The sequence below is a fragment of the Scomber scombrus genome, chromosome 14 (genome assembly GCF_963691925.1).
Source record: "Scomber scombrus chromosome 14, fScoSco1.1, whole genome shotgun sequence".
Lineage (NCBI taxonomy): Eukaryota > Metazoa > Chordata > Actinopteri > Scombriformes > Scombridae > Scomber > Scomber scombrus.
This window is the reverse complement of record NC_084983.1, coordinates 29920955-29937454: the sequence shown is the minus strand read 5'-3', so window position 1 is coordinate 29937454 and position 16500 is coordinate 29920955. Positions and strand designations below refer to the sequence as shown.

The following is a 16500-nucleotide window of genomic DNA, read 5'->3' as shown; positions in this document are numbered from 1 at the left end:
AGGCTCTATGTTCCCTCAGCGTTAGGCTCTACGTTCCCTCAGCGTTAGACTCTATGTTCCCTCAGCGTTAGGCTCTACGTTCCCTCAGCGTTAGGCTCTATGTTCCCTCAGCGTTAGGCTCTATGTTCCCTCAGCGTTGGGCTCTATGTTCCCTCAGCGTTAGGCTCTACGTTCCCTCAGCGTTAGACTCTATGTTCCCTCAGCGTTAGGCTCTATGTTCCCTCAGCGTTGGGCTCTACGTTCCCTCAGCGTTAGACTCTATGTTCCCTCAGCGTTAGGCTGTATGTTCCCTCAGCGTTAGGCTCTACGTTCCCTCAGCGTTAGGCTCTATGTTCCCTCAGCGTTAGGCTCTACGTTCCCTCAGCACAGGTATGATCATTCCCTAGTGCACATAACATGCTGGTCCCCCCCCATGTGTCATGTTTCATGTTGGACGTTGGCACTAAACCTGAAGCACTTCTATCGAGGTGTTTCTCAGATATCAGACTAATGAGAAGGGACGGGACACACTGTACGGTACATATGTACAAACCACCTGATAATATAACCCCTCTGGCCACAGACATCACTGGGTGCATGAAGTTCATGGTTGTCAGAGAGCTATGTGCACCTCTAACCAGCAGGGGGGGGGGGGGGACAGGTGAAGTTCTTTATTTTATTATTAAACTGAGGGAACAGAGACACAGTCCCAAAGTTAGTCATGTCCAGAACATGTGTGAATGATCAGCTGGAGACTGGTTATCATACCTATTACTCATCTAGCTGTGCTGTGAGCTGCAGCTGCTTCCTCCTTCCACACGTTACTAAATGTACATTTTAACAAACCTGATGCTGCTTTTAAACTATTTTTTACACATATTTTATATTATATTTCTTCTTACTTACAATATAATTTACATCTTTTTATTATAAATGTCTTGTTTTTATAATTTATTTTTATTTAATCATGTGAACTTGTTTCTGTTCTGCACCACAAACCTGATTCTGGTTAGTGACACGTTGGATCCAGCAGGTGGCGCCACTGCTACTGTAAATCATACATCTGTGTGTGTGTGTGTGTGTGTGTGTGTGTGTCCAGCTCAGCTCCTCTTACTGTGTTTTCTAAATACAGGAACGAGATAAAATTAAGAGACAACGATATAAAAAAAAAGTTCTCACTTGAGCATGATAAAGTTTTAATGATTTAATAATAAGAAGAAGTGAAGATGCAACACTGACACAGCAGAGACACACACACACACACACACACACACACACACACACACACACACACACACACACACACACACACACACTGCATGCTGAACTACTGTTGTTATAAATGAACAAAGTTACATTGAGTCAAATTATTCCTGAACTCATTTTAATTATACATTAATGACCCAGACATACTCTAAATGTTAAATATCCTGGCTGCTGTCAGTCACATGATGACCTTTGACCTGAGGGCATCTGCTCAATTAAACTTCTGTGATTTTAAATGGATTGTAACATGAAGTCTGATTTAACTGAGTGAACATGTTACTGCCACCAGAACACACCTAACCCGACCATAGCCCTGTTTCTCCAGGAGGGGGCGATGGTGTATTGGTTGTTATAGTTGGGCCTTAGTTACAGGGTTAGCTTATCAGCAGTAATTCATGATTATTAAAGATAATTAATGATCACAACCAATAATAATATTAATCTGAATTAATTGTAGTGGGCCACCCTGAAAAACAGGGACAAGTAAGTCAATTGGTTCAGTCTCTATAAACATTCTGATCTATTCATTTAGAACTCTGGTTCATAATTAACTTTATAACTTTGGTTGGCAAAACTCATTCATGTGTCACATTAAACAGACAGCATGTTTATTCAAAAGATTTTATTTAAAACAACAAAGTAAAACATACAATCAAAGAACAATAGAAAAATAACCAACAAAGAAGACTACACAGACAGAAGTGCAGACCATGTGGGTCCAGCTGGTGTAAAGCTCATAGTTACTGGATGTAAACTAACATTAAACCAGCTGTGTGCTTTACAATATAATAACTATGAACAGTCCTGGTCTCTATCCAGGTCTCTGTAGACCAGAGGGTCCAGGCTAGAGGAGAGGAGGAACCCAAACGTTTCTGTTGAATCTCTCTGATTTGAGTTCATGTGGTAACTTTCAGTTTGAGAGTCATGTGAAACTTCTGAATGTCTTCTTTGGTGTCTGTTGGCACCGTCTGCTCCACAACATGACGGACGTCTCTCTTTAAAGCATCGTAGAACCGCTTCACCTCCTTCAGCTCAGACTGACGTCGCCTTTTCACATGTGGACCTTCCTGCTGAGCCTCCGTCTGCATCCTCTGGTACTTTGACTCCACCGCTTTTATTTTAACCTGCATTTCCTTCTCATAGAAGTCTCTGAGCTCTGCCTCCCTCTTCTTCAGCATCTCCACCACCTGCAGGTAGGTGAGGTTGGAGTAAAACTCTCCTCTGTTGTCTTCAACCATCTTCTCCACCTTCTCCAGCAGATCCAGGACCTGACTTCGATCATTAGCTTTGTCATTGTTGATGACGTGATATCTGTTCTCCACCTTCCTCAGGATGGACTGCAGCTCTCCTCCTGCCTCCTCCAGCTGTTTCTCCACATCTGGTCCAGTTCTGTCATCCTTAGTGAAGAGGATGATGGTGTACCTCCAGGCATCCTCCCCAAAGATCTGCTCCACCTGCCTCACTGCGTCTCGCTCCTCGTTGGTAAAGGGCCCCACCTTGATGACCAGCAGGATGGCGTGGGGCCCCGGGGCCGACATGTTGATGCATTTAGAGATCTCTCTCTTAATGAGGTGTTCAGGTAACGAGGTGTCAAAGAGACCAGGAGTGTCTACGATGGTCACCTGCCTGTCAAACACCTCACCGCTCTGCTTACAGCACTGTCTGGTGACTGAGGAGAAAACATGAAGCATCAGTTAATCAGTGTTTTTACATCCACTCTGAGTAATGAACCGCCCCACACATAACCCCCTAATCATATACACTGATATATATCCGTATATATAATACAGATATATATCAGTCAAAGCTTGTGAGTGTTTGTTACCTGAGGACTGACTGACTGCAGCACAGAAGGCGTCTCTTCCCAGTATGGTGTTCCCACTGGAGCTCTTTCCTGCTCCAGTCTTCCCAACAAGAACCAGTCTGAAATCTGCAACACAGAAACACCCTGAAACACTGATGAAGTATTGATCACTCCCTCCAGGAAACTGATTACAATCATTAACAGAAATGTAATAAACCTCCACAATATTAATGAGAGCTTCAGTGTTTTTCCTCCTGAAATGTGTCTGTGAGCAGCTGCTTGTTTATAACTGAGGCCCTCACAGCGTTCAGCAAGGATTCAAATCTCAGCTGCTGAAAGACGGAGCTCCCAAATGTTCATTAATGAGCTGATGGACATGAAACAAGATTTTAGATTTAATAAAGTTTATAAATGAAGTCAGTTCAGTATTTTCCTTTTTAGAGAACTTTGAGCTCATTAAAATAAATTCAACATTAACTCTGATATATAGTTTGTCATTTATAGGAAGTCAGTAGAGATGACTCTTAATTTTTTTCTCTAATTCTGCTGCAAAAACAACAAAAAATATTGCAAATTGTATCTACATTTTTATTTTTTAGAAAAGCTGCAGCAGAATCAAGGGCTCCTCACTAGTCACTACATAGTGAGTCCAACATAGTGGACTATATAGGGAGTTCATCTGCAGAAAGAAAAAAGCACTTTCGGACACTACTCAGGTGCCGTTAATTACATCAGCACAATGCATGATGGTAAATATTGCTTGGTTAGTGACCATCGATTGTACACTACTTTTCGCAATGCATTGTGGGATACGTTGAGTCCACTATATAGGGTATAATAATTCCCACTAGACATTTGGACAGCACTACACAATGGCATACTCACTATGTAGTGCACTATAAAGGGAGTAGGGAGTGATTTCACACACAGACAAGCATTTTAAACCTGAATAATCACAATAAACAAAAACATTAGAAATCCAGGAGGGAGTGCCATGCTCCTGTTATGTACATAGTATACTGTAATACTGTAATACTGCCAAACCTCGGCCCAGTGGAGAAGTTCTATCTATATGATCAGATCTGTTTAACAAACACAGAGACTCCATTAACCTCTCCTACTTTTCCCTCTGCTGAACAGGATGAACACCGGGTTTATGTTTGTGTTGTCAGACACAAGAAACAATAAATAAATAAAGATATAAATAAATGTGACTGACAGTTTCTTTGAAGGTTTGAATAGTGAAGATGATGACTGTCATCAAACTAACAAGGAAACAAACGTTTTCTAAGCTGCTCTACGTGCAGATTTGCTTCCTGGTGTTTTCTGTTTTCAGTGTTGTTGAGTCTGTAGCAGCTGTTCTTTACATACTGACAATACAAACAATACAAATCCATCATGAAATATTAGGGTAAGGGTTAGTTAGGGTCACATTCTCACAGATGTTGGTGAACAAACATTCTGTAAAACAAATGTGTTTCAGACCTGTACGTATATCCATGCTGTCTGTTCTCTCTCTTAGTGGAGCTGTGCAGAAACAGAACAAATGAAGTCATTATTCACATCACTCATAAAATTAGAATCATAAAGAATATGATCCAATCAATAAATGCAACCAGTATATTAACATACACTGTGTTAAAAGCTTACTTTAATTACAAAAGCAACGTTTCAATCCCGAAGATTTTCATCAGGCATCATTAAATCATCATCTAGGTAAATTTGCGGTGACCGCACTACGCCGTCACCGCCGCAACTTTACATAGAGATTGCATGGCAACTCGCCACAGGCTGCTTTCCAGCAGTCTTTGGTGTGTTCCTGGCGTAAGAGATCCAAACCAGACAGCAAAAGATAGTGGCTGTCGCACCTGAGATGCAATCACTGGCTTTCAACAAGCTTAAAATGATGTCATCAGAGAATTTGATAACTTAGAACTTAGAAGGCTTTATTGTCATTGTACAATTGCACAACGAAATTCTGTTGGCACTTCTCAGGCAATCAGACAGACAATCACAGAAAGACAGATAAAACCATATAAGGACAAAGACAAGCATAACAATACCAAAATAGAATAGAATAAATAGCAGCAGTATAAAAACTCAATAATTCATATGAAACAGCAGCAAGGTAGGTTCTGCAGTACAGTGCAAAGTGCCTGAGTCAGTACTCAGGGGCTGTGTGTGTGTGTGTATGTGAGTGCAGAGGCGGGGGTGATGTAGGCCACAGCTCTGGGGAAGAAGCTGTTTCTCAGTCTTGGTCCTTGCTTTTAGTGCCCTGTACCTCCATCCTGAGGGAAGGGGGGAGAACAGTCTGTGACCCGGATGGGTGGGGTCCAGGTCTGTGAGAGGGCTTCCCACAATACTCTGGGCTGTTTTGGCAGTATGTAAACATTGGGCTGTCTACTCCTACATTCTTTAGTGTACAAAGTACATAATAAAGGAGAGCAGACAAAACCTTGAGGCATACCAGTACTGCACTTTTTTAGTACAGAGAGGGAGCCGTTTACTTTCACTTGTTGATTCCTATTTGTTAAGAAGGAATATAGCCATTTAATGATGAAGGGGTTAACCTTCATAGCAATCAGCTTCTGGACCAACAGATGAGATTGTATCGTATTGAAAGCCGAGCTAAAATCGTCATGGGGACCTGTAAGTGCTTGCTTATCAAGTGGGTCATACAGGTAATGCAGGCTTATCTCAATACCTACCTCTGTTTGCCTTTACACACTTTAACAATACTAGAACAATGCGTCCGTTGGGCATTGCAGCATGTTAACTTGCCAAAAGACACACGCTCATAGATTAAAGCAGTGAGAACAATGTATATTTGTATATGAATGGCACAGTAAGTATGTGTCCCAAACACACTTGTGCCCTGGCAACCCCCCCCTCCCGCACTGATGAGGCACAGAGATAAAGTGAAGCATATACATTCATGTGACTACATATAAGGTAAAGAGTAAAAAAGAAACCAAAAGGAGAACTTGCCATACAAAGGTTTAGGGATTGATGACAGAAGATATGTACATTTCTATATAGATTTTATATAATAAATGCAATTATATGTCTCCCAAGGGAACATAACAGCAGCTGGAAATGCAGACTAAATCTATGTGAGGTGTATCAAATGAAACTGCATGTGTGACTTGGTGTGGAGCTGTCCATGCTCTTCTGAAGTTATGATTCCTCTTTCTGGTTTTGTCTGTTGTTTTCCACCGCTGAGCTGCCATTCATCGTTCACCTTAAAAGTCAGAATGTTGTCTGAAATGAGATATACATAACCAGGGGCCACATGTTGGTTATGGGCAAATGTCTGAAAGGGTTAATTGGAAAGTACAGTTAGTATTTTGAAATGAGATCCACACAACCAAGGTTAGTTAGGCCATTTGTGAATAAGACTGTACATGTAAAGCAGAAAGTATGAGTACCTGTAACCTGAGGCGGCTCAAATGTCTTCAGTCTCTTTCGGTGGCAATCGTTCTCACGGCGCTCAGCTGAAAAGTAAATATTAAAGTGCATTTTTTATGCTGTAGAGTAAATTATAAACCATGAGTGTAGTTGTGTCAGATAGTTTGAAATTAGATCCAAATAACAAAGGACATGTTAGGCCATGTATGAATGAGATGTTGCTGTGGGATGAATAAGTTAGATAGGTAGGTATTTTATAAGCATGGTAATGCTAGCAGGTAGGTGAGAAAGTGAAGCAGCAATATGTTTATGTTTATTTTTACATTAACTGAAATATCTGCATATATAGGCATGAAAGGGTTAATCAGAAGGTTTGAGTACCTGCAGCCTCTGATGTCCCTCTGCTGTGGTTTCTCCTCACAGCACTGCTGAGAAGTCAAGACAGTTTGTTTAAATGAGATAATGCATGATGACACACCACTGTTTAATAAAGTCAATATTGATAATGGGATTTCTGAAAGAGTTTATATAGTCTATGACACACAGACTAAATTGTAATATAGTGGACACAATGCATGAAAAAGATAGGCTTTACATAATCACATTGTGAAGTATGATCTAGTAGCTAATGAAAACAGTCATATGTTAAAAACTAAAATCTAAGTAATAATTTCTATATCTTGGTAAGGATGGGTAATGATAAAGGAAAATTTGAATTGTCATAACCTCAGAAAAATTTAATATTTTATGCAAGTATTGTCTAAAAATATATTTTCCCATTTTTAACCGGTGTTACGCCAAAATCTGTGACCGTCAGAAATGGTGACCTGTGTTGCTGCCTCTCTGCTGAAGAAGTTTATAAACCTAAACTTCACCTTAACCTCAGTGGAGACCTCACGTCCCACCCTAACCTAATAGACAGTTGAAAAGGAAATTTGTTGATTGTGGATATATATACTTTATAGATATAGTGATTGTTTACTTTGCGGCTTAGCTATTAAGTGGTAACCAACATGAATGCAGCCTCTCGTAATAAAAAATGAAGATCAACAATAATTGTACTTCCAGCATTATCCAACCACCAAAAAAATGTTTTCAGGTGTCATCCTCTCACATTTATCTGCACAAAGGCATTTTGTATCATCATAAAACAGGAAACTGCTGGTAAGACGCTTCTACCGCCAGAAATGCGAGTGTGTGTGTGTGTGTCTGAAGCGTGTTTATTCGTGCTAACAACATAATCCCGGACATTCATTCATAAACCAAAGTTTTTGTTGGGCAGGTTATTAATGAACTCTGGAACAAAAAGGTTGTCAACCGTGAGACAAAGAGGAACATAATGCTTCAATTTATGTCGTGGAAGGATAATTACATGGAAAGCTGTTTGGGTAAGTAGCTAACAAACTGTAGCATTAGCATTAGCTACTGTATGGGTGAGTAGCATAGACTGTATATAAGAAATGGACGCAACATCCGTGACGTCACCCATTGGTTTGTGGACTGCTGCTCGGAGGCCAATAGTATCGGATCTGAGCAGCGCCATCTTGAACATTTCAGGTGCATGCTGGGAAAAATAAAAACAGGGATTCTACTTATATGGGCATCAGGAGGAGCATGAAGCGCCCTCCTGAACCTGTGAACCAATCAACCTGTCAATCACCACGTAGCCACGCCCTAATGCATACCCTGCTTTATCGTCACATATAAAATCAGGGAGGCCAAAATGTCCCAAATGAACATCATACTGCATTGAAGAAGGCTTTAAACTAGCGATTGAGACCATAAACACATTTTGAAAACGTTTACTGAGGTTAGAAATCAAGTGAGAAGTTGGTGAATTCTCCATTGACTTGTATAGAGACGGAAGTCCTTTTGACACCAAAACGGTCGCCCCCTGGTGGCCTTTTGATAGAATGCAGTTTTAACTTACTTCCTGGTTGGCCTCATTTCAGAGGACCGGAACTCCCCGCCTGGTGAGTAGTTAACAAACTGTAGCATTAGCATTAGCTACTGTATGGGTGAGTAACTAACTGTAGCATTAGCATTAGCTACTGTATGGGTGAGTAACTAACTGTAGCATTAGCATTAGCTACTGTATGGGTGAGTAACTAACTGTAGCATTAGCATTAGCTATTGTGTGTTTTGTGTTTTGTGGTTTCTTACCTGATTTCTCTGGAGTTTCGCCACCTTGCGTTAATGTCATGCGGCCTTTGGCGGCATCGCAAGTATTTTCCAACAGTGATCTGCTCTTGTTAGGCATGTTGGAAATGTCCGTGACCGTGGATAAACACCTCCTCTCTCCATTGTCGTGGTCTTCTCTCCTCCCGTCGTTCACGCCCCTATGTACGGCGTCTCTACGCATTTACGTCACAGGCTGAAATAATAGTCCCAGGTGGCTGAAACTCCGGAGTCCCAAATAAACTGCAGACTATTTATTTAACAGTGAAATAGAAATTGAAGTTGACATGAAATGAAATGCGAAAAAAATGCCATATGCAATGTCTGGCTCCCTAAACCTTGGAGGAGATGGAAGGGTTGTGGAAAGGTGAACGGACAGACAAACATCCTGCTCTCCAATTATGGTAGTAGTTTGTCCACACCTCTGTTTGCCTTTACACACATTAACAATATATCCATACTTCTGACATTTATAACATCTGACCAGAGGTTTCTGAAAGCCGGCAACCTTTCAGCTCCTCTCCTTGTTCTATTTCTTTCATACACACTGATTGTAGACTCATCACTTTACCTGTGTAAGGGATTTTTTGTGTCATGTGTGTCTTAACTGCTGTAAACTGCTAAGCCTCAGGCATTTTGTTGAATCAGGCAAGACACCTGGTCGTAAAACTGACCGTTTCTGATCAAGTAGTGGGGTTAGGGTTAGCAAAGGTTATTCCTTGGGGGGTGTCTGTATTTTATTACTTTATATGACTTCATGACTGTTGTACTTTATTACTTTATTACCTGTCTAGTATAAAAGCTGAAACTGTTTGTTGCTTGGTAGAACGACTGTGTGTCCTTCTCCATGCTGGATTGTACTTTAAGTAAAGACTTAAAGTCACTCTGTCGTCTGTGATTCTTCAGAGAAACTTGTCATCTGGTTATTATCCCTCATTCCTTCTCTTCCTTTCCCTCTACTCACATTCTGTGTCTGATCAACCCCTAACCCTACTTAACCTATTTAGTTTCAATAATAGTGTAATATATTCATATAATCATATTCATTCATAACACTGAACAAAATAACCTTAAGGATTTTTCTCATCACCACTTTTCACAGAAAAGATTTAAGAGACTTCTGAAATGATCCAAATGCAGAATAATTTTAAGTGAAAATAACAGAACAAAGAAAAAAAGAAAGAAATTAAAATGTGCCTCTTTAAACGTATGTGGAGTCTCAGTAACTCATTGAGTATTAATTAATCAGAATATATAACTATAGTAATAATCTAATAACGCTTTCATTCAGTCTGCAGTAAAATAATAACTTGAACTTACTGAATGTTTGAGTCGCTGCCATCGTTGCTGCTCTCTGAAGATCTGCTTCAACAGGTCTGTCTTTCCTAGGATGGTGAAGTCATGGGTAAGCCAATCAGAGGCGGAGGGGATGGATCATTACTTTACCATCCTAGGAATAAAAACATATTCCCAGGTGTCCTCTCCATTATGATGACTGCACCAACACTGTGAGACACAGACAGTTTCCTCCCTGCTGAGCAGACAGGTTAGTCTGATTTATTTCTGTCTTTAGTGACATTTAACATGTTTAATATTTAATTATCATATGTTAACATGTTTTAACAGCTGCTGTTATTTATTCTCTTTATTCAGAATTAATGTGATTAGATTATTTTCTTACTTCCTCATATAAAAGCTTGATGATGATAATTAATCAAGTTTTTATAGTTTTTACTGTAATTTATGCTCTCTTTTTATCAGTGTGTCAGATTTAAAGTTTTAGTTTCTTGTAATTGATTCAGTGGCGTTCAGTCAGAGGAGCCGACATGTTGTTACTGTCAGACTCATGAAGACGACAGCGTCAGCCATCTTTAACATGCTGACAGACAACAGTTCATATCTGATGAAATAAATTAAAAGTGGAAATCATAAATATAATTAATTCTGTTCTCAATTTAACTTTAAGTCATTTAAATGAATATTTTCACAGAAGATGAAACCTGAATCTTGGTGGTTGTTTGAACAGCTTGAGTTTTATATATTTTAAACTTCAGATGTGTCAAACTTAAGACAAAAACAGACATATTTAATATCACTAAACTAATCAGGTGTTAATCTAGTAGAATAAGAAAGGCTGGGAATCTGTGTGGAGTACTTCCTCTCAGTTTTACAGCCAACAACTCTTTTAAAGATTGATGTTTGGGCTTTTTGCCTTATTTGTCAGTACAGTAGTGTCAGAGAGGCTGACAGGAAACAGAGAGAGGGGGACGATCTGCAGTCAAGGCTGCTGGCCGGACCAGAACTAGGGACACTGCCCCCATGTGGCACTGGACTGACCAAGCACTCTGACATTCACATTATTAACAGAACAGTTTGAACCTCTAACAGGTTTAAAAGTTACAGCTGTCTGGAAAGTTCAAACACAGGACAGGATGTGACTTTAAAATTATGTGAAATTGTGGATGTGGCTTTTTTTAATGAATATTTGCTGAACATAATGCTCTTATTTAAAGCATTTTTTAAGAGAAGCAATCTAGACTCTTCTGTGTTTAATAACTACAGACCAGAATCCAATCTGATGGTTTTATGCCAAATTTTAGAGAAAGTTGTTTTTAGTTTTAGACCCGTCTTTTTAATCTTCATATAGAAACATCATCAGCTTTACATCACTGTGTCTCCTGAGGACCCGAGCCAATAGATGCCTGTTTAACTGTTTCTTAGATATTAAATTATGGATGGCTGAGAATGTTTTACAGCTCAACCAGAACTAATGTGAAGTTCTGCTCATTGGATCAGAAGCTCTGAGAGAGAAACTCAAAGAGAAACTGGAGGCACTGAACCTCCGTCAGAATGTGAAAAACTTAGCAGTGATCTTTCAAGTGTAATCTAAGTTTTGAACCCCACTTTAGAAATGTCACCAAGACTGAATCTTATATCGACCGTTCCTCTCTCCAGCCAGCACAGACACACTAATGCATGCTGTTAATACCTGTAGGCTTGACTACTGTAATGCTTTTCTCTCTCTATCTCGGCTATAGTTAATTTTGAATCTGAATACTGAAAAGTTAAAGTGAAATGACTTATTATAAATGTGAAAATCTTAATTAATGGGGGAAAATTCAGACACAAAATTTCAAAATCTGATGAGACAGATTTGCAGATTTTTGATAAAACTTTTATTCTTTCTGAAACTTCTTTTCAGTCATTTCTCAGAAACACCACTGAGTCTTTCTAACCTCTCTGTTGTCTCTGCAGGTTCTTTAAACATGGATCCAGATCTCACCATGGATCCAGATCTCACCATGGATCCAGATCTCACCGTGGATCCAGATCTCACCGTGGATCCAGATCTCACCATGGATCCAGATCTCACCGTGGATCCAGATCTCACTGTGGATCCAGATCCAGACAGTCCACTTTCAAAACTGGTTAAAAGGTTTGCAGGAACTCATGTGTTCAACAATGAAAATGGAGGAGAGGAACAAGTCAGAGAGCTGCTGGAGAAGAGTGGCCTTCCTCTAAACAGTGAGTAACGATTAGTAAAGACTCATCAGCAGTCTGTTAGTGTCATTAGTCTCATCAGCAGCTGTCAGAGGCTTTAATGAGTCCATCAGTTCTGCTGGGTAGATATTAAAGTACAGAGAAACAGCAGAGTAGATTTTTGTCTCAATCTGTGACAGAAAACACACTTTAATATAATTAACCAAGATTAAGTCTTTAATGGTTCAAACTGACAACAACTCAAGTGTTACTTCAGAAAACTTTTAAATTTTTAGGGGTTTTTTGGGTAAGGATGAATGAATGTCTGAGCCGATCCAAAGGAGGTGAGTGACAACATCTGCTCTGTTTTTTAAATGTTCTCATCACAACATCCATGTGTTTCTGTTCTTTCCTTCATTTGTTCGTCCTGCAGGGGACAACAAGGACAGAGAGCTCAGAGGGAATACAGAGCAGAGAAGGATCGTGCTGCTCGGAATACCTGGAGCTGGAAAGAGTTCAGCAGGAAACACCATCCTGGGGTCACATCAGTTTGAATCAGATTGTAGCTTTGACGTAGTCACTACAAAGACTGACTCTAAATCAGCCACAGTGGAGGATCAACCAGTCACTGTGATCGATACTCCTGGGTTCACTGCAAAAGGTTTATCTCCTGGAAAGCTGTACGATGAGATCAAGAAGGCGATAGTTGAGGCCAGTCCAGGACCACACGCCTTTGTTATTGTGGTCAGTCTCGGCAGAATCTCTAAAGCAGAAATCAAAGTGTTTAAGATACTTCGAAAACTGTTCTGCAGAGATGCTGCTAAACAAACCGTGGTGTTGTTCACTCATGGAGACGAGTTAGGAGGTCGGTCCATTGATGATTTTATTAAGGCCAACACAGATGTGTCTCAGGCCAACACAGATGTGTCTAAACTAATCAACATGTGTGGTGATAGATTCTGTGTGTTTGACAACACAAAGAGAGGAAACAGTCAGCAGGTTAAAGAACTGCTGAATAAAATAGATGAGATGATAACAACTAATGCAAGAGCTCCCTACACCCCTGAGAGGTTCTACAAGGTTCAGACCATACCAGTGAAAATTTCCATAAATTGGGTATGGTTTAAACAGATGCTAAGGGAAATTGATGAAAGTCGCAGTAGAAATCAATACAGGTATACTAAGGTAGATTAACCTGTTTGAGTGGCAGTGATGGAGGAGCTGCAGAGCTCCCGCCTCCTATAAAAAGTACATATAATAACCTGGATACAACCCTGAAATCCTCCCAGCCCATCTCTAACTTCCCCTTTCTGTCAGAAATACTGGACCACTTCCAGTGTTGGGGAAGGTTACTTTGAAAACTAGTTCCATTATAAAGTAACTAGCTCCATTCCAGCATTACCTTGTGAGAACAGTAACTGGTTAGAGTACTTTAGTTACTTTGTGATTCCTCATGTAGTTTTAGTCCAGACCTCCTTTAAATATAATGACTGTAGCATCATCACACAGCCAAGTCTGTCTGTAGTCAGCTACAGGAATTGTTGGTTAAAATAATAACAGATTACCTTTTAGAAAACTGTAGTGTAAAATGTTGGTGATAATTACTAACAATAAACAATGTTGTATCTGCTTAAAGGGTACTTGATTGTTGACTTTTGTTTAATAAAGATAATCTGAACTGGCTATTTTTGTAATGTTCTTTTCATTGTATGTTTTGTGTGTTTTTTCATTTTTATAAATAAACCCTTTTGGATAAACATGCTGTCTGTTTAATGTTACACATGAATGAGTTTTACCAACCTCAAGAACTCCAAAATCCTTCATTGTTAACTAGTTATTAATATTGATATGATAATTAGGTTATTCTTATTAAAGAGTTAAATTAATAGCTCAGTAAATTTAACAGGACTGAATCAATCTGTTATCCAGGGTGGTATTTTTATCCATATTAATAATGTTTATTGATATTTAATAATTATTTTTGAAAAATCATAATTCTTGATAGCCTGTAGCCGAGCCCCAAAAGTTTTATGTTTTTTTTTGTTAAAGGTATGTTTATTAATTTTTAGATTATACAAAATGCAATTTGAGATACAGTTGAATATAGTCCAACACACAACCCCTTCCCTTGCACCATACCAAATGTACAACAATATACATCATATTAAGTGTGATAAACAACAATTTGTAGAAGACACGAAAAGAACCACAAGTGAGATTAAATAGAAAAATGAATACATTTAAGAAAAACAAATAACCTACCTAACTATCGCTCTCTTCATGCTTTTTAATGGTAATAATTGTTTTATTATAAACTCATTGTGTAAAAGAAGAGACTCACTCAGTTTTAATGAGTGATGAATGATTTCAGTTGTAATTACTCTCGCAGAAGAAAAAACATTCAAATAATTCAGTAACATGAAATGTGATTTATAAACTTGTTGGTTTGCTGTTTTGTTTGTTTTGATTCATTAAATTGAATATTTAATAAACATAATAAACAACAGTCCTTTTTCTGATCCTTGTAATATTTATTCTGCAGCCTGAAAAACTCTGATTCTTCATCTTTCACTGACTTCTTATGTAACTGAGAGAAAATAAATATTCCTTCTGTGTGTTAACATGTGTTCTGATCACAAAGAGATAATTCATCATCCTTCTTATTTTAAAGTTATTTCCCAAAATGTTGAACACAGGAAGTGAAGGATGTGAATATTTCAGCAGCTGTAATGAAGCTTTTTCTCCAGCAGGTGGAGCTGCTGCATCATCACAGAGATGAACTGTAGATACTTTTATTCACATAGTTCATTTTTTACTGGACAAATTATATATATATATATTTCTTTACATAAACAGAGAAATAAAGTTCACAGATCCCCTCCAGACATGATGTGAGATCTGTATAAATACTCTGACTATTATTACTAATATCACTATTATTACTAACATCACTAATATAACTAATATCACTACTATTACTACTTTAAATGTGTGTCTACTTTATTTTTCTAGTTAAACCCTCAGAATATTTTTTCCTCCTTCATTAAAATAATCTGTGTTGGTCTCTAAACTTTCACTGTTGGACGGCAGAGGTTCAAGTTTCCACATCAAACTCCGTTCAGCTGAATACTGGACCGTGATTGGCTCCAGACTGGCTGTGATGTCATAGATCCTTCCCTTAAAATCAGGTTTCAGTCTCACAGAGAAAGTTTCCACTTTCAGCAGATGAATAAAACACATGCTGTCGTCCAATAGAAAACACTGGAGGTTGTTTATTGGTGACATCACAACCTGAGAGACTGACGCCATCTAGTGGCTGAAGTAATTATCACCTACTATGACCTACAACTACCCACATGTATATATGACCTTTATCTGTATAAACTGACACATTTCCATATTTAGAGGTTTTTTTTATTTATCTGTCTACATGTGAGTCAGTGTCTGGTTTGAGATGTGTTATTTTTATTCTCACCTGCTTCCTACAAACATCCGCTCTACTCAGCCTCTGATTGGCTCTGATGTTCCTGCCTTCACCAATGACCAACCTAACCGACAGAGTACGAGCCAATCAGAGGCAGAGATACGCGCTTAGAGTCTAAGTGTCACGTTTCCATCTGCAGGTCGGGACTCTTCTTTAAAATCAGTAACTATGATTGTTGTGGTGTTTACTGTTGCCATGACAACAAACCTTAACCTAACTTTAAGCAACACGTAGCTTTAACTCGCTCCACGTTTCAAGTGATGATCTGAACCCAAACCAGGATCCCTAAAACTAAACTCAGTGGTTTTTCCACATGGTCAAACCACATATCTGCAGTTTAAATTAGAGTAACAACATCCAGCTGCAGGAAGAAAGAAGAAAAATACATTTCTGGGTGGAGAGAGACTTTAATCTTATTTCCATTCTGGCCGTCAGTGAGCAGGAACGACTGGCAGCTTCCTAAATATCACACTTTACAACTGAAAAAGCTTTAAGAAAATAAGAATATAATCAGATAATAATGAAGAACAGCAACCTCCAGTACGAGCAGCTGAAGAGAGAAACTGTGTCTCATCTCTGCTTCTCTTTGCTTGATGCTTGAACCACTAACAGGCTGAATGTAGGAAGTCTGCTTTTCACTTTATATGCTGACGACACTCTGCTTTACGCTCTTCTTTATATCGTTAACCATATTTTAAAGCCCTAACACTTTTAAACCTCTGACTTCCTTCAGAGGCCGTCGTCCTCCCGCCTGTAACAGTCTGACCTGTTGCTAAGGAAACCATCATGTGATGTCGTCGATAAGATGACTTATTTTCATCCTAGTGAGAAACAGTGAGGCTCTGAACATGAACTGCATTCCTAAACTTCTCCTCATACTGCACATATTCCTGTGAAACTA

General features: G+C 39.1%; 1 protein-coding gene across 1 annotated transcript; it reads right to left on the bottom strand.

Moving 5' to 3' along the window:
- Positions 1 to 1881: 1881 nt before the first annotated feature.
- On the bottom strand, positions 1882 to 4575 carry LOC133993706 (GTPase IMAP family member 7-like). Its single transcript, XM_062432724.1, has 3 exons — positions 4535 to 4575; positions 3071 to 3175; positions 1882 to 2914 (listed from the first exon to the last, which is right to left on the bottom strand). Exons 1-3 carry the CDS (start codon positions 4548 to 4550, stop codon positions 2142 to 2144), a joined length of 894 nt encoding a protein of 297 aa, XP_062288708.1. The 5' UTR covers positions 4551 to 4575; the 3' UTR covers positions 1882 to 2141.
- Between the last annotated feature and the right edge of the window lie 11925 nt (positions 4576 to 16500).